This window comes from Fistularia commersonii, chromosome 8, assembly GCF_037954325.1.
Source record: "Fistularia commersonii isolate RoL2024-O1a breed Wild chromosome 8, RoL_Fcom_v1.0, whole genome shotgun sequence".
Lineage (NCBI taxonomy): Eukaryota > Metazoa > Chordata > Actinopteri > Syngnathiformes > Fistulariidae > Fistularia > Fistularia commersonii.
The window spans coordinates 18,819,906-18,839,046 of record NC_141291.1 but is presented as its reverse complement, the minus strand read 5'-3'; the positions used below and the strand labels follow the sequence as shown (position 1 = coordinate 18,839,046).

Genomic DNA, 19,141 nt, shown 5'->3' with positions numbered 1-19,141 from the left:
CCAAAATATTTTCTGAAAGGTTTCTATGGTTACGCAGCGAAGCATCCTCTCAGCACAAGAAGAAAGAAGATGATCACTGGCCACCTCCTTTATGTCAGTATTATGGGATTTTAAACATGAATGTGTGAATCTGTGGGCGTGGACGGGGCAGGAGGAAGGAGAGCGAAGGTGTCCGAGCTTCTTCTGAGCCGCTCCAGGCTGGCGGCTCATCTCCTGCACATCCTCCTCCTGAAAGTGCTGTGTCACTGGAGGAGCTGCTCAGAGAAACACTTGGTCCTCGCTGGAGGAGCTGATTATCTCCCCCTCGTGTCCACCATTGATCACCAGGTCAATATTCCAGGGTAACACACACATACACACACACACACACACACGTGACAGGTCCTGTGAAGGTCGTGCAGACATGATGACGCCGTGGACAGCAGGACCTCCAGCTGCTGCCGCCGATGTTTGGATTCAATTTACATCTGACGTCACAGGCCATTCTTCACATTCATGGCATGGATCTCCCCTCCCTGTGTGTCTGTGTGTGTGTGTGTGTGTGTGTGTGTGCTGCGATTAAGCCTGAACACGAGAAGATGTTGGACCGGTTTCCTCAGCCTGAGCCCGGCACAGACTCCAGCACACCGGTTAATATGGCCTGATGTTTTTACAATTTGCTGCACATTCCTTAACAACACACACACACACACACACACACACACACACACACACACACTCAATAAAGTTAAGACCCTGTCCAGGAAGTGTCTGGATCTGCATCCTGTTGTACCAGCCACTGCAGCCAGACACACTCAGATAGATAGATAGATAGATAGATAGATAGATAGATAGATAGATAGATAGATAGATAGATAGATAGATAGATAGATAGATAGATAGATAGATAGATAGATAGATAGATAGATGGATAGATAGATAGATAGATGGATGAGTGAGAGGCTGGGCTCCGCTCTCCTGCAGACAGACAGACAGACAGACAGGCTGTGCCTCTCAGAATTCCTGATTTCCTGAATGCATCTGTGTAAAGAGGCAGACGGACAGGGGGCGGGAGACAGGTGGACGAGGAGGAGGAGAGAAGGCCAGGACGAGAAGAGGTCGTCCTCCACACGCTGGATCAGGAGATACGAGAAGATGTCGCGGCTGCTGTTGAAAAGGACCAGGTAGGAAACCTCAACCGTTCAGTTCAAATGCTAAAGTTTCTGTTTGACTGAGAACCAGAGGGTGGAGATGACGAGGACCAGGCTGGTCTCCTACCCTCACAGTATCGCGTGTTACAAGGCTATACAGCTTCCAGAAGAACCCGTGCAAAGGGGTTCCCTCATAAATGTCTCATCAGATGTTTCCTTTCACCCTGGATCCGGTCCGAGTGACCTTCATAAGCTCTTCCGTCCAAAACTGATCCGAAGCCGAGAGAGAACGTCGACGGAGGTTCTTCTCCAGCCTTCGCTCGGCTCCGAACCAAACCCCGCTGCTTGTCTTCAGACGGCAGAATGTTCCGCAGGTTACCAGTGGTGACCCGAAGTGATGGACCCGCAGGAGGTCCTGATGTTAATGGGGCCGTCATCTCCTCGGTGTCTGGTTCTGCTTGATGGTGAGGTCTGCAGGTGGGGATGATCGGGGGTCCGGCGTGCTTCTGGAGGTATGAACGGTCGTCTTGGACCTGAACAATCCTGGTTGGATTCTCGAGCTCCCGCCCGCTCCCCTGGAACTGCTCAGGGTTCGTCCACGATGGCCAGAGTTGACAGATGGTTTGGAGATGGAGAACCGAATGGGTGATCTCCTCTTCCTCGTCTTCCTCTTCTTCTTGAGAATGTGAAGAAAAACGTCGAACGAAACGGTCTCTGTCTTAAAACCGGGGTATGAGAACCTGGTCTGGCAGAGATGGTTGACACCCGGAGATGTTCAAGTGTCACGTATCCAACACAGCATCGCAAAGGTGCCTTTGTCCATCGCGGCTTGCACTTTGGCATCTCCAGGACCCGAAGAAGACCAGGATCTCTCCAGCTGGGACGGACATCAGGTCCTCTTCCGCACCCTCTGGACCTTCAGGCTCACATCCAACTGTCCATCGATGCTGTGGATCTGAATAGAAGAGTCATTTGGCGACGCTTTTATCCAAAGAAACTTACAGTGGAGACGCCGGGGACTGAAGCGAGGACCTCATAGCATGCACTCTAACACTGAGCTACACGTTCACCAGAACACTGAACACTAGAAGGGAAGAGGAACACTAGAACACTAGAGGAACACTAGAAGGGAAGAGGAACTTCAGACAACGGAAAATAAAACTGAAGAAAATAAAATGATCCGACCATTTTTGTGCAGAGGTGTAATCTGAGGAACGGAGATCACGTCCACGGTGCCAGGGGTTCCGAGAGCTTCGTGACGACGAACTTCATCTGACACCCGCATTCACCTTGGAGGGATCTCCGACGGAGCCTCCTCCGCCCTTCTTCACCCCCTGCTGATGCAAATGTTCTCCCGGGACCTCTGCAGAGATACGGCACCCGAGGACAGCTGAGAACTCTAAACGCCAGGTGCGTCCACCTGATGGATTACCGTCGGGGCCTCGAGGGTCTTCTCAAGCCCCGATGCGAGGAGGCTCGTCACTGGATCTGGCCGTCTCGGGGAACGTATCCATGACAGGAAGGCACAATAAGGAGACATGGATGTTCTGGGGCGTAGGGGTTGTCGGTTGTAGTCTCGGATTACGGGAACGCCCCTGGCCTGCGGTGGGAGACAGAGCCTCAGACAGCAGGGGAGTGATTCGTTCAGCTGCTCCGTAGGAGAAGCTCTCCGGTTGTATGGCTGAGGGACCAGAGAGGCACACCGACGTTCCTCTCCGCAATCGGCAGACCAACCTGATCCTGACCTTCCAGAAGACCTTGAGCAGACAGATGTTGGAAAGAGTTTCTCTCCGTCAAAGGACCTGGAGATGAAGCCGCATTAGGTCTTAGGGTGTCTTTGGCCGAAGGCCGTCCCTACCCTCGTGTCTTTCTGTGTTTGCAGGAGGATGCGTGGCCTCTGCCTTGCAGGACCCCGCAGCAGCTCCGACCATCTCCTTCTCACCATCTGGCTCATCCTGCTGGCGGCCGCTCCGCCCCGAGGTAACGCCTCACCTCCTAACTTGGTATAAAAGATGCGTCGAAGGCGAAGCGGGTTTGATTTCCGACTCAGTTCAAAGATCAGTATGAGCAGCCATTGTGGGACTTTAAAGTTCTGCAGATGCCATCGAATCCGGCTAATGGATTGATTAGAGGAAAGAGAAATCAAACAGCATGGAGCAGGAGTTAGCAAGGCACAGGAAGGTCCCCGGTTGGATTCCAGCAGCATGGACTCTCTACGTTCCTCCAGGTTCCTCTCACAGTCCAGACACGTGCAGGAGGTTCAGTGGAGACCCTACATGGTCCAGATGGTGAACGAGAGGGCGAACGGTTGGGGGTTAAGGGTTCTCTGAAGCCGAGCCTACAGCTCTTCAGTCCCGATGTGGTGACGATACACCCTTAGAAGGACCGTCTCCTCACGGGTGACACACTTCTTTCCTTTATCCTTTCTTCTCCTCAGTGGTGACCTACTTCCTGGGGGACACAAAGGCGGTGTTGAGTGGCTGCGAGGACCACTGGACCCTGCAGGACAGGGCGACCATTCCATTGCTCTTCAAGATGACCGTGTGCGTGGATGTGCGAGTGGTCCGCCCCGGCTCCTGGGTCGCCTTCTCCTACAGCTCGGCCCATGCACCCAGGCCCGACCTGGGGCTGGAGGGGGACGATGAGGCCCTGTACGGCTGGCTGCTTCGGGTCAAACATCGCTTCCCTGTTCACCTTGCGCCCCAACAATGGCGGAGGGTGTGCCTGAAGAGAGACGTGCAGGGGAACTCCTTCAGCCTGGAGGTAACTCCCAGAGGGGTGAGATGGGCGACAGTTGCATGTCTCCACGTGGCCCTGCGGTGGACAGGTCCAGGGCGAACCCCGACTCTCCCCCGTCGACTGCAGCCCCAGACGCAGAGAGCATGGGTGCAAGAACGGATGACTGAATGTATGAATGAATGAATAGCGGGATGGACAAATGTGCTGATTCCAGATAGGTGGATATGATGAACAAATGAATGAATGAAGGAGGCGTCTTACTGACTCCCTGATCTTCACTCCAGGTGGATGGACATTTGGTTGCGGAGAGGACGGTCATCGCCCAGGCCATCCCCCACTCCGGCTCCCTGTGGCTGGGCTGTCGTCCAAGGGACCGTCCCCTGGGACACCTGCTCGGCGAGGTGGAGGTCTACATGTTCAGGATGTGGGACGACCTGCTGGACCACGGCCTGTGTGAGGACGGCACCGTGATCGGATGGACCGCACACTCCTGGGGGGTGACCAGCCCCAAGGCCAGGAACACAGACTACGACCTCCCATGTGGTGAGACACAATGAGCAGAAGCACCTTCTTCCTTTAACAGCAATGAATGAGATGTTTGCGCCCGCTCTGGAATTATCAACTGACTGTCGTGTTACACTCGCATGGTCGAGCATAGCTGGAGTCTTCATGTCCACAGTGGACCGATCGTCGTCCAACAACTGGACTTGAATTCTCAACTCGGAGATGTTCCTCCTCTCATCCCAGAGGTTCTCCCAGAGATGCTGGTCCAAGTCGAAGGGTTCGGTTATGTTTATGGAGGAGGGAACATCTTCAGGACCACGACCTGGAGAACCGAAAACTGCCACCTTTGTATTTTCCATGACAGAATTGGTGTGCACTATGATCAATTGTATTGATGTTATCATCATAGAAGAAGAAGACAACAACAACTGGAAATGAAAGGGTGCCTGATGGCAGGGGCAAATAAACATCTCATGTCTGATTCCAGCATCTCCAAATGGCTTTGGAAGGTTATTCAGCCCCCCGCCTTGTAAGTACCGCTGTAAGACACAATGTCTGTGACCTCAGTTGTCTCAGCTGCCACGTCTCTGCGTGATGGTCACTCCAATCTTCCACCTGAAGTGCCTCCAGGAGGTTCCTCCATGAGGCCCGTCACAACAACAGGTGTCACCTCCAGAAACCAGACCAGGATCACAAGTGAGTCAGACAGCTGCCTCTTACTGAGAGACCTTTCCACGCACCCATCCATCCATCTATCTACAGTGGAGCAAAAAAGTATTTATTCAGCCACCAACTGTGCAAGTTCTCCCACTTAAAAAGATGAGAGAGGCATTTAGTTCTCATCATAGGTACTCTTCAATTATGAGATACAGAATGTGAAAAAAAAAATCAGAAAATTAAATTGAGTTTATTTGCAAGTTATGGTGGAAAATAAGTATTTGGTCAAGAACGAAAGTTGATCTCAATACTTTGTTATATACCCTTTGTTGGCAATGACTGAGGTCAAACATTTTCCGTGAGTCTTCACAAGGTTTTCACACACTGTTGTTGGTATTTTGGCCCATTCCTCCATGCAGATCTCTTCTAGAGCAGTGATGTTTTGAGGCTGTCGCTGGGCAACACGGACTTTCAACTCCCTCCAAAGATTTTTACATTACATTCCATTACAGTCATTTGGCAGACGCTTTTATCCAAAGCAACTCACAAGAAGTGCAATTCAGTCACCTAAGATCCGGAGTACTAGTAGTCTGAAGTCAGAAGTGACTACTCAACCAAATAGCCATCTCAGAACCATATACATACATACATTCATTTTATCCTTTTTTTTTTTTTTTGATGTGGAGGTTGGGGGCTAAGTGCAATTTGTGGGGTAGTGCTTGGTATGTTTTCAACTCATGACGAAAGATGGGCAGCGACCCGGCTGCTCTGACCTTTTTCAGGAGTTCATAAATTCATTAAAAATCCTACCATGTGGTAGGATTCTTTCCCCCATTCTGTCTGTCATAGTTGAAGTGTACCGATGATGAAAACTACAGGCCTGTACCATCTTTTTAAGTGGGAGAACTTGCACAATTGGTGGCTGACTAAATACTTCATTGCTCCACATTGCCACGTTACATACTTTCTATGATGTAAAAGCATTATATGTGTATATATACATACACATGATATAAAATGTTGTATATACAGCATTTAAATATATATAGAACAAGATATATGTAGATATATATGAAGCAATAGGTAGATTACAAACCTTGATGAGGCAAGAGGCAGAAGTTTGAAAGGTATGTTTTTGCAGTTCATACAAGTATATAGAAACAGTGTAGACAATGATCCTCGGCTCTTCAGATGGAGAATGTGTTCTCCACCTTCAGGCTTAAGGTGTTGGATGAGTCCTTCACCTGCCGGCTCTATCTATCTATCTATCTATCTATCTATCTATCTATCTATCTATCTATCTATCTATCTATCTATCTATCTATCTATCTATCAGATACAGATTCTTCATGGACCTCCAAAGACCATCTAGTCTACCTTCAGAATTCTACCATCCCAGCAGCATCAGGTGTGACCATCCTGCCGACTCCGTCCAGTTCTGGGTCAGCAGACTGGATGTCGCCCGTGGCAACAGTCCGACCTCCCACCCCGACCTCGACCCCGGACACTGGAGGACGTGCCAGCAGAGCCCCAGAAACAAGTGATGGTGCAGCAACGGTATCTCCAACGGTGACATCTACTCCTGACTCTGAAGTCAGCCCGACCAGTCACATTACAGCTGTGGCCACTCACCAAACCATCTCCACAGGTTGGTTGGCAACGGGTCTAAGGTACATCATCATGTCACCCCACAGTTTATGTTTATGTTATCTCTCCTTCATCCAGGATCCCAACTCCTAAACTGTGACATCAGCCAACTCTGTTCCACTGACAGTAATCTAGATGTTTCCACCAGAGCTTTTGAAATCCTGTACAAGTGCCCAAACTCCCCTTCTCAAAAGACCTTTCTTCTGCAGACGCTTACTTTTGGATGACCATACGGCTGGATGCCACAGGAAGCAATTTGTCAGAGAAGGATGTCCACGGCTTGGTAAGAGCTTCACATCCACCAGTGTGTAAACCGTGCGTGTACAAACTGTCCAATCACAAGGGGAACAACGCAGTAACAGGAGGTCCACCTAACATGAGAAGTTGGCTAGTACGAGCATGATGGAATGGGAAGTGTCAAACTGATGAGTCAGACAGTGGCGAGAGTACTGTGGGTTCGTCAGTTCCCCTTCCAGCAAGAGGAGGTGCAAATTGGACAGTTGTTCACGGGCGGTGACCTTCTGCCCTCCACATCCATACATCGACTGTTTACTGCCCGTTGGTCACTTCCGGTAGCCTAACAGACTCTTCCATTTCTCTACCTTTCATTCAGATATCAAATGCTTTTTCTTGTGGCAGCGACGCACCGCCTGGCATTTCAGACTTGTGTCAGGGTGACGGACAGCTGAAGGTCGTCGAGGTGAAGTGCCACGTAAAGTCACCCCCGAGGTAGCACTGAACCTTGTTGCTGCTATAGTACGTCTTCGAGACATCATGATCCAACCATGCGTGGATGCTGCCGGAAATGTGAGAAATTGTTGTGTCCATCTGCAGGGAGACAAACTGTGACGTGGTGTTGCAGCTAACGCCCGCCGTCTCGGCATGTGATCTGCAACGTGCCGGAGCGTCTGCACTGCAGAGAGCCGGAGATCATCAGACACAAGCAAAGCTCATAGGAGACGTGGAGCGAGTGGGTGAGGACCTCACACACCGTCCTCACGCAGACGTTTCTTGAACATACATACAGACAGGGAAACGTGCTTTACCGTGTCACGATCTTTAGCATTCATGCATTTTTAGTGTGAAATACAGCTTGTGGAATGTTTCACATTTCCCTGTCTGAGAGTAGTCATGTATCAGATGAGTCCCGATCAATGTTGGCCTTCAAAGCAGTCATTGGTGGAACAGGCTGTGAAGGTTTTTTTCTGCATCAGAAACCTTGTGCTTCCAGGCAACAATCAAACCAGTAGTTCCCCTTTTTACCATTCTCTTTTCTCCACCCGTTCCAACTTGGTTGCCCATATTTCTTCACCTCTTCTCCACCCTCTCCGTTGCTCTGAACTGTGACCCTCGGTACTTAGACTCCTCCACCTTCTTCATCTCCACTTCTTTAATTCAACATTTGAGAGGAGAATTGTAGAACGTCTGAATATATCAGATCTCAGAACCAGGTCCAATCATTGTGTTTAATCCATCACTCGTGCTGATGACTTCGTCAGGCCGAGGTCTATGTGAGGGCGGAGAACCTTCCGGCGGCGGCAGGTTCATGAGGTGCACGTCCGAGTCCTCCCTGGATGACGTCTGTCAGGCGAACCGACATGCTAATGTCACATGGTAGACCTCCCCTCTGCCCTCCTGTACCAGTGTACGTTGTATCTGTCTGTCTGACCCTGGCATCCCATCCGACCCTTCACCAGCTCCCCCATCCAGCCTGACTCCACTCAGCGCTCACAGCCCGTCCAGCCTCCCTGCAGCCGTGAGTACAGGCCACCAGCCACTGTCCGATGCATCACGTTAGCATTCTGTGTCCACTGCCTCAACCCCGTGTGTTGTCGCTCCAGGGGAAAGGCTTCAACCCTGCGACTGCACGGCTTTCTGCCAGTCCTCAAGTAAGCTATGAATGTTTTACAGTCTTTACTTTACCCCCCTGCGTGCACTTGGGCCATATCTAGGACAAAGATGGAGACCACCCTGAAACACGCCCTGACCCTTCAGCTGTCGCCTCACGCTGTATACTCGGTATGCCACGAGGTGCCTGTGCCACCTCGACGAATACACCTGACGCCACTGCTTTTGCTCCCCAGGACACTTCTTCGCCCTGAGAATCAACATCACCAGTGCTGCTGTCGATGTAAATGCCCTCACAAATGCGGTATGTCCCCCGCGGTGCATACACCCCCCCCAGAGGACACACCCGCAGTTGTTTTTGATCCACCTCGGCCGACCAGCTGGGATTAAAATGTCAGATCGAGCCAGATTTTATATATATAGCTCCAAATCACAGGAACTTTGGACAGATCCCAGCTCAATGCAGGCGCCCTTCTGTCTGGACCAGTAAAAAGAGGGAGAACGTTGGAGATCCAAAACTGTTTCAGCTGCGGCTCATCCAAAGATATATACCGTAATTTCCGGACTATTGAGTGCACCTCAATATAAGCCGCACCGGCTAGTCGATCGCTATCGCGGGCTTCCTCCTATACACTAAAAACCGTCAAAGTCGTCTTCTTCGGTGTCGGAGTTGAACGGACTCAGAATTTCCCGGTCATTTCATCGGTCTGATGTGACGAGAATAAACGTTTTAGCGGCGTGAAGCTCGTTAGCGTCCCCGACCCAAAAAAGTCCATATATAAGCCGCATCGTTGTTTACGTGAAAAAGTCGCAGCTTATCGTCTGGAAATTAGGATATATACAAGACAGAATCTGAAAGGCAAAAAAAGGCATTCATCAGTGAACACCGATGAGACCCCGCCAGTCGGTCGGAGTGGGCCGAGATCATCTCCGTAACATCTCTTATGTGATGCAACTTTCATGTTTGCCACTAATTTTCTGACATCTGTTTCCAGCTGTTAAGACTTCTCTGCGACGTCGTCTCAGAGTAAGTCAATCCACTCGGACACAAAACAAAGTAAACAAAAGATGAGGCGTGTCCTCCCAGTGGTACCGGGTGTTTCGGAATAGCACATTTGATGAAATCTGTCACGTTTACTCGGAGACAGCTGTGCACTGAGTTGCACGATGTGTGTGATGTGTTTCCAGCTGTGGAGGTCACACAGAGGTGTCACGGCGTAGCCAGGTAAGTGCTGTGCCGGCACCTTATCCTTCTGTGATGGCGGCACCTTCCGACCGACCCGCTGTCCTCTGTGCTCCAGGCTGTCCACGTGGAATGTGACTGGCCGGATCAGAGGTGAGCATTGGACGTCCTATCATGTCACGTAAAATAAATACCTGGATTTGTTTCTCCGTTATACCTGAAGGAAGGAACTCTGGGCACCATTTTCAACACAGCATTGACATATGGTATATAACATGAAGATTTAGGTTCACAAATGCTTTACGCAATAATTAGAATGAATACAAAGTGCTAATTAGATATTCCATGAACTGATGATGAGTACCGAATAACTGATGTTTGAACCAAAGGGATGGTTGGACGTAGTTGACGTCGCTCCGTGTCTCTGGCCTGTTCAGCTGTTTGGTGCTCCTGGAGATGACTGGACCCGTTGATGTCTGCTTGCTGAGGAACCTCTTCCAGGAGGTCATCGGAGGTTACCAGGGCATCGAGAATGAAAGGCCCCCTCAGCGCGTGGGTGAGTCTGCAGCCCGAGGCTCTGAGAACAAGATTTAACATGATGGTAATCCGTGGTATCTTCTCAGTTGTCTGTGGTCCACCCGGTTTGCCTGTTCATACTTTGCTGGCGTCCAATCTGACCTGGTCTTCCGGGGACCTGGAGATCTCGGACGTCTGCCACCCTGACTCCGCTCCGCTGGAATGGTAAAGTTTTCGTGTCTGCGGCGTGGTACCGGGGTTTCGGAGCATCCCTTACAGAGTACATCTACAGAGGGTACCGGCTCCTCTCCCTGGCTGAGATGAAAATACACATGGAGAAGGTTTAGCCAGGGCAATCTGGGATGGCTAGAAACAGAATGTTTGGAGTAACAAACATCGATGTCTCTTTTGAAGCACCTATTCAAACAGTGGACCATAGGATGACTAACAGGGCGTGGGAAGGAGAAAACATGGGCGTTACGTTTGTGTTACATAAAAATCCAGAGATTAAGAGAACATCATGTGGTCCTGGTTTAGAAACACAAAAGAAGACAGGGGGCAGGGGTGGAGGCAGCAGAGAGGAAGATGTGGAGGGTCCTCTTTGGCAGGGAGGAGGACGGAGAGGATTGGGAAGGAGTCCCTCAGAGGGGACGGCACATGGTAGATGTTCTGGAGATAAAGTCACACTGAGATGGTTTGGACGTAGACAGAAGAGGGATGGGGAAGATCTGGGTAGAAGGATGCTGAGGTGGAGCTGCCAGGCAGGAGGTTCGTGGATGGAAGGGAAGAGGACATTAGATGGAGCCAGGGGATTAGCAGAGGGTTACATGGAGGAAGGTGATTGGCTGAGGGTTACATGGAGGAGGGTGATTGGCTGATGGTTTGAAGGTGGCAGGTGATTGACTGTGGCCACACCTGAAGAGAAAAGGAAGAAGAGCAGGCTGAATTGCATGGTAACGATTAAAACTACTTGTTTGGATTTCTTGAGAACAGATGCTGCTAACAGAACAAGCCTCTTTCTCACGATGATGTTCTTTTGTGTCTGCTGTGATGAGATTATATGAGGAACAATCCCTCTTCTCATGTCTTTTTTGTAACCCCGAATCATGCAAATATCTCCTTACAGTAAAGCCAATGAGACTCTTTCTGTGCTGCTGACTGACCACTGCCCTCCGGAGCTCCTCACACCAACCCCTGGCCTGTGGTTTGCATCCACCCACATCAGCAGCAACGCCACACCCAACGCTGAACCTGCAACGCCGACCCGGACTCAGAGCATACGAGGGATGACTCCTTCGGGCGAGGCGGCGGTGCTGACCACCACTGAAGGCTCAGAACATCACACAACCACAACGGCAGAGTCTATCAAAGTAAACACCACCTACCCAGATTCAACCACAAAGACAGCCGCCACAGCAACGCCAGGCACATCCAATCCCACCAGATATGAAGGAGCCACCCCAGGATCCTTCACACACACCTCCAAAGATGCAGTGGAGTCCAGGTTGACGAGTGATGGAGCATTTACACTCACTCCAGGACACACAACGCAGTACAGCCACCGTAACACAGCTGCTGACCGCACCAGAGGGAGCAACGCAACTACGATCAGCTTTATGACCGCTGCCAAAAACAACACTAGCTCCAGACACGTGACCACGACGCATACCGCAGAGACACAGGAGACCACTACGGTTCCTTACGGCAATACACCCGACCGGCGGGGTGAGGCTCCAACTTCCAATGACACGCCTTCGCCAACTGCAGAAAGAGCGTCTTTCAACGTTGACAATACGACTAAAACCACAGTTTCTCCACGTACCAACCGCACAATGCTTTCCACCTCAACGCCTCAGAGCAACACAACAACAAGAGCGACAGCAGAGAACACGTCCATCTCCGCAGCTCCCAGCTCCAGTCCTGACCTGAATCGCGGCACGTCTCCACCGTCAAGCCTGAACCTGAGCCCCACAACAGGCGGTGGACCCGACAATTTGGACCAAACAACAAACAGACCGGTCGATGCCTCGACCACTGAAGAAAATGCTTCTCTTAGTCACAAACTGACGGCGATCACCACGATGACCGCCGGGCCAAGTTCACATCCTCCCCAGCTTACCACGACCAAGGGTCCCAAGGAGGAGACAAACCTCCCGAATGCAAAAACAAGAGAACCAGGTATCTTATACTGCATTTCACAAAATCAGAAATTGGCATCGACCCCTTGTGAAGATACCCCGGAAAAACAACACTCAAGATGTTCAGTGCATTAGATTTTATTTCCCACAGCCAAAGTTGACCGCCTCCCGCTCTGGTGTCTGAGTCAAGATACTTGAATGCCTTTGTTTCAAATCAAGGTGAAGGCATCACTCTCGCGACCACCACGGACTCCACGGGGAAGCCGGACGTGTCTGAGGAGCAAGTCGACCAGCTGCTGAACCAGACGAGGGACGCCTCTCTGCTCAACTCGTCTCAGGTGGAGCTGCAAGTCCGTCTCAAGGTGCAGACCTGCCCTTTTGGAAATCATCGTTTCATGAATGTTGCAGGTGGAGCAGGCGGTGGGGCAGCTGGAGAAGATTTTGGACGGACCTACCGTCTCACAGGCAGTGGGGCAGAAAGCGGTGGACATCATCAACAACCTGATGGAAGGCAACTTGTTCGCCCTCTCCACGTCTGCCAACAGGTACAGCCTGAAAGATCGGCCGTGACCAGGTGTGCACACCTCTAACACAATTCTCTGGCGGTTCCTGCCCCCAGGCTCATCCGTCTGGTTGATGACCTGGGGCTGAAGCTGCTTGTCACCGAGGACATGGGGATTCTCTCCTCCCCTTCGTTGCTCCTTGCGGTCAAGATGGTGAACGGAAGCGACTTTCCTGCAACCTTCGTGGACATTTTCAACACTGACAACATTCAGGTAGCCTTAACTATTTGATCCTGGTCCACTTTTCAAAAGAATGCCTTATCTTTAGGTGGAGCGCCGGTTCCATTCCATCCAAGCATCATCAGCATTGTCTGGAAATGTTGTCTTCTGAGTTCAGATGGAACAACAAGTATGAAACGTTTGGCCGCCTCTCCACCCCCCATTTTCTGTCCCCAGCTTCTCAGCCTCAAACCACTTCAGCCCAGGACATCCAAGTCCATGTGCTCTGTGTTCTTGCCTCCTTCCATCACTGAGGGCATGAGCTCTGTGGAGCAGCAGCAGGCCAACAGGGTCCAGTTCACCTTCTACACCAAACCCGTACTCTTCCAGGTTCTCTGCCTCTATTACTCTCTGGATTTGTGGTCTTGAATGTTACCTGCACCAGGGGAAGCAATGAAAGATGATGAATGACTGAATATCTCCAGACTGCTCTTGAAAACCAGTCTCTTTGCAGGATGCAGCGCTGGATAACAAAACTCTGCTGAGTCCTGTTCTGGCATCCAGTGTGGCCAATATGTCCATAAGGAACCTGACGGAACCTGTCCAGTTTACTATTCAAAACACTGGCCCATTACATGTGAGTTCGCACACACACACACACACACACACACACACACACACACGAACACAATCAACCTATGAGATGAAGGCTGAAAGGACTTTCAACCTCCAACATCTGTGTTAGCATACTCGGATTCCAAATAACGGAAGGAATACTGAATACTGTACCCTTATCTGAGAGCGTTGCTATACTGTAGACATAATGGTTGGCTCAAACTCTTCTCGCCTCCAGTTTTGGTGTGGTTGCTCTGAATCATCTGTTCTTATTTCATGATGGACTGATTTCTCCCCACAGGTAGAGCATGAAGCATCTTGTGTATTTTGGGATTTTGGCCACAATGGTGAGCTTGTGCATCGCCTGATCTAGCCAAACCACTACAGCTAACCAATCCAACTAATCCTCCCCGTTGTGTATCGTGTAGGAGGTGCGGGAGGCTGGAACCCCGCCGGCTGCTCGCTTGTCAGTTCTTCCCCTGAGGAGACGACCTGCAGCTGCAACCATCTCACCTCCTTTGCGATACTGCTGGTCGGTGTCCGTTCGGGTGATCCCACTGCCTCCCAGACCTGTGTGGATATTTAGGCTGTGTGTCTGCGTATGCTCTTGATTCAGGACCTGTCCCGGGGCGGGGGTCCGGAGCAGGCACAGAGCCTGACATACATTACCTACATCGGCTGCGGAGTCTCTGCTATTTTTCTCGCCATCACCTTATTGACCTATCTGTCATTCGAGTAAGACTCCGAATCTCTCTGCCTCATAGCGGTGAACACGCCTCGTGAGCGGAGGGGAAAATCCATATGATCCAGGTAGAAGTACATCCCAAGTCGAGACAAGTATTTTCAAATTCTTTGCAGAAAGCTGCTGAGGGACATCCCTTCCAAGATCCTCGTCCAGCTCTGCATGTCCCTGCTCCTCCTCAACCTGGTTTTCTTGCTGGACGGCTGGCTGGCTCTTTACCCCGCTCCCGGGCTATGTGTCAGCACCGCCTTCTTCCTGCACTACTTCCTGCTGACGTCATTCTCCTGGGCAGGGCTGGAGGCCCTGCATATGTACCTGAGCATCGTGCAGGTGTTCACCCCCTACCTCAGCAGATACATGCTGAAGTTCTGCCTCCTTGGCTGGGGTGGGTAGATCAGTACCGAATCCAAATATGTTTACCTCCATTCCAAAGCATACAAGTCCACTATGTACATACATATACAGAGAGAGAGAGAGAGGTGCATCACATTTGACGAGCTCTTGATCAAAATGATTCTCAGATCCATCTCATCTTTGTTGATCCATCTACCTCCTCTGCTCAGTAATGTTCTGCTCCTCCCAGGTATTCCTCTGGTGGTGGTGACTATCATCATAGGAGTGGACAAAGACAACTATGGTCTGGTTACTTATGGGAAATACAGCCAGGGACCACTGAATGATTTGTAAGTTCTTTTTTGGGGGTCTGCTTCGGCTGCTCGGTCACTACCGATCCAGATCTCTTTCTGTTCTGAAATGCAAGACGAACAAAAACAAAATATGATGATATAATTTATGATGTAATTTATAAATCCCTCATGGAGAAAGCCCTTCTCTGCATTGAACCCATCATGGATGAGCCATGAGCAGTTGGCTGCTGTCTATCAGCGCCAGGGGAGCAGTCAGGGATTCAGTATCTTGCTCAACAACACTTGGACACACTAGGAGGAGCCGGGAATCCAACCAGGAATGTTAGGTTCTGAGGACGATCTGTCCTCCTGCCCCAAACCGCCCCTTCATAATCAGGCAAAGAGAGGAAACAAAGGTGTTTTGGTCAAGAGGCATCATTTTTAACCAAACCTTTAGTGAACAAGTAGTCCGCATATCCCACCTATACTGTCACCATCTGTCCGACTGACTGTCTCAGCCACGTAAGCATTTTGGCTAAACCACAAAATGACATCCATTAGCCTCAACAGTTGCTTGTCATCGGGCCTTTTGACTCACCGGCGAAGCGAGAAGTCATGGGTCGTCGGGAAAAGTAAAAAGCATCGCAGTAGTCATTGGAATTTATTTCCTCTGATCTCATGTGATCTCCTGCAGCTGTTGGCTGCGGAGCGATGTGGCCTTCTATGTCGGTGTGGTAGGCTACTTTCTCCTGATCTTCGCCTCGTGTCTGCTGGTGTTCGTCAACATCATGGTTCAGCTGTCCCGGATCAAGAGGCAGAACCCCCACAAACAGGCTCCGAGCAGGGGAGTGATGGCCGATCTGCGCAGCATCGCCGGCCTCGTCGTCCTCCTCGGCCTGACTTGGGGTTTCGCTCTATTCGCCTGGGGTCCCCTCACCCTACCCTTCGTCTACCTTTTCTCCATCTTCAACTCTCTGCAAGGTGCTTACAGAGAAGTATCCGCTGGTATGGTATGCATCTATGAGGATGTTGTATAAACTTTATCTTCCTCTTATTTGGTCATACGCAGGTTTCTTTGTCTTTGTTTTCCACTGTGCCTTCAAGGAGAACGTCCGCAGGCAGTGGAGGACCTATCTGTGCTGCGGGAGCCTTCGACTGGCTGAGAACTCAGGTGAGACCTACGTTCGGCAATGGCAAACCAAAGGTGTACGTCTGACAAACATACCTCTGCGCGTAGAATGGAGTCGGACCGCCACTCACAACAACAGGAATTTGTCGGCCGCCACGGCGACCACCTCGGCTCTCAATCTGCCATCTCGAAGCTCCTCCATCACCAGTGACAGCAGCAAGAGCGGCAGTAGGTTCACAAGGCGCCGCCTGTCGCGCCCGACGCATTCAAACCAAACCTACCTGAGCGGCTGTCTTTGACCCTACAGGCTCCATGTTTGCAGACAGCGGAATATCTGACGTTTCTCACGGGGACGTGGTCCTCAATGAGGTCCACAGACGGAACGTGGAACCGCAAGGCGAGGTCTGACAGCTCAACCGGCATCTGGAGGTGATTATGATACGAGTGCAGGGAGGCTGTTCAGGCCGGTGATCATCTGGGGCCGGAAAACACAGAGTTCTGAGACATCTCCACTACTCTGCCACCACAAGTGACCACATGTGTCGTTTTAGGAAATTCCAGGAGTTTGCTCCGGAGCGATCACTTCAACGCCGAGGTCTGCTTCTTGCTGCTTCCTTATACGTTTAGACACTAACGCAACCGACCGATGAACATGAACGACGTACCGAAGGCCTTCACGACCACCGAGCAACGGATAGAAGCCCCATGAGGCCGCCGGCATTCGTACAAGCACCGCCAATGTCACGGCCCGATGTGGATGACACCACAGTTGAACAGCGGATGGATGGATGCAGATCGGTGGAATGGAAGAGCAGGGGTGTCGTTCAAGGAGGTCGGGTGTGATGAGCGACAGCAAGTATTTCAGCCTCCGGAGTAACTACGAGAGGCTTTTGACTGCACGATATTAATATTGTAGCCACAACTTGGTGTTTGTTCTCTGCTTCTTTGAAAGCTCTCTAAATATAACATCCAGCACTTGGTTTATTGTGACGTATAACATTCAATCGCCTGCAAAGTGAAGTGTAATGAATTGCTCTCAGACGGACATGTAGACTGCTGACACAGCTGACACACAGATGTAAACAGGAAAACAGTAGGAAAATGTGTGTGTGTGTGTGTGTGCATAACAGTGGGTTTGACGCCAAAGCCAGAATAGCTTGTCCTTCCAAATCCAACATCACCCAATGTCCAAACTTCAGCAGTACTAGGATCAAGCCTCTGGACGCTACCGCCCGTAACCTTGGTGATCCAGTTTATCTCCATCCATCGTCTATACAAGCGGTCATGCTGAGACCTTGTTTTAGATCTGTTCCCAGAAGGAACTAGCTCAAAGACCCCACCGATGGAACCGCTTCAAACAGATGACCGACCCTCCTATCTGCTCTGTATGTCCGACCCTTGCCGACCAAACGTCCGGTGCCTCGCCATGCCTTCGACTCCCTCGGTGAATCCAGTGTGATGCACGGTCAGATAAATGTTGTGACCTTCACAAACGCCCTCCAATAAAGTCTGACTCCAGATCTCCTGCCGATCCCGCCGTGTCCCCGTCTCCCACCGTCACCGGTGAGTCAGATCATCTTCCACTAGATGTCAGCGTCGGTCCACGTCCGGACCTCTTGTTTCACGGAAAAGCTGCGCGCTTCGGCTCATAAAGAGAAAAACGGACGCCGCCGGAATCCCGCGGTCATGAGCCTTCTCGGCAGGTGCGAAGGTTTCCGATGACAAGGCTGATCATCTAAATCCGCTTCAGATCTTCATCTTCACTGTGTTGTTTTTTAAGGCGTATTTGAATGAGGCAGCTACGATCCTGTGCTTCCTGAACCCATCCGTTCATTCACATCCCGCCAAAGTTCAATGGAGGTCTTTGGTGAGATAAACGGCGCTCCTTCCTGGGTGATCTGCTCTCCTGACGGTGGAGGTCGGACGAGCGCCACCTCAGCTGTGGAGACGATGGATGTTGGAGATCTGAGCCGCTTCTGCAAAGCAGCTGAAGGAAGAAGCTACTCCAGATAAGCGTCGTATCCTCCTCCCATCTTAAAGGTGGGTTTCGGCATGACTAGTAGAGGCTTTAGGATCGACACGTCATTCATGGAGGCTGAGGAGACCTTCTCAGCCTCCACCATCAGAATTCAGACAGCCCCGAGGCCTCCCAGGAGGTCATGAACGGACATGAATCACCGGTTCTTTCTCGCGCGGAGGTTCACGCCTTCCCCGGCAAGTCGCTCTCCGGCTGCAGCTCTTTCTCTCTCTGCCATAAAAGCGAGCAGTGATCTTCTCCTCCGCAGCTCCGTCATCTCGTCGCGCTCGTTCCCTTTGTGCGGCGGAGAGACGGAGCGGAGATGTCAGCAGAAGAAAGTGAATGAAGATAAAAACGGATCCTGATACGAGACTAAGAAGAGATGGAGGAGGCAGGTGTCTACTTCATGCGTGGAGTCCTTCTCAGAGGAGCGAGGCTAACGTCTACCTGCTTTGTATCTGCTTGGGTCTTCTGAAGTGGGTCTTCGGTGCCCGTCAACGTTCCTCTGATGACAAACGTCTCGAGGAAGCCTTTTATGGAAATGACTGGAACGCCATGTGAATGCAAGTGTTTGGATCAAACCCCTGGAGATGATTCTCCACCGACCCTCCAGAACGTGGTGGGACGCCGTTGTGCACTGTTCTACTGTAGCCTGACAACAAACACCATGTATGGTGCAGTGGGCAGAGCTAGAATTAGTTATCAGTAATAACTAGCAATTATTCATGATGATTATTAGTTATTAATCAAAGTTTTTTGACTATCACTAACTCACTCATGACATCAACCATTGTTCGGGGCACCACCAGCGGAGCTGGAAAATAATAACTAATAAGTCTCAAGAAAAGGGTATTTAGCTAAAAGTGTCAATATTTAACAATTCTATTTTCTTCTTTAGGCTTTTCCCTTCAGAGGTCACCAAGGCGAA

At 50.7% G+C, this 19,141-nt stretch overlaps 1 protein-coding gene and 1 long non-coding RNA gene across 2 annotated transcripts; both read left to right on the top strand.

Annotated features, from left to right (window-relative positions):
* The first annotated feature begins 3,015 nt into the window (after nt 1-3,015).
* On the top strand, nt 3,016-17,324 carry LOC147232190 (uncharacterized). The gene is made up of 26 exons (XM_086151648.1): nt 3,016-3,110; nt 3,568-3,893; nt 4,154-4,412; nt 4,861-4,914; nt 4,995-5,069; nt 8,519-8,566; nt 8,762-8,829; nt 9,827-9,861; nt 10,146-10,264; nt 10,332-10,449; nt 11,351-12,402; nt 12,582-12,700; nt 12,771-12,907; nt 12,982-13,138; nt 13,322-13,474; nt 13,599-13,721; nt 14,001-14,046; nt 14,128-14,231; nt 14,316-14,434; nt 14,558-14,826; nt 15,025-15,124; nt 15,762-16,048; nt 16,137-16,238; nt 16,305-16,424; nt 16,504-16,625; nt 16,748-17,324. The coding sequence occupies exons 1-25, from the start codon at nt 3,017-3,019 to the stop codon at nt 16,602-16,604; spliced, it is 4,185 nt and encodes a 1,394-aa protein (XP_086007774.1). The 5' UTR covers nt 3,016; the 3' UTR covers nt 16,605-16,625; nt 16,748-17,324.
* On the top strand, nt 6,525-6,963 carry LOC147232191 (uncharacterized). The gene is made up of 3 exons (XR_015106462.1): nt 6,525-6,678; nt 6,756-6,803; nt 6,887-6,963. It is a non-coding gene; the product is annotated as an uncharacterized LOC147232191 (long non-coding RNA).
* Nucleotides 17,325-19,141: the final 1,817 nt, after the last annotated feature.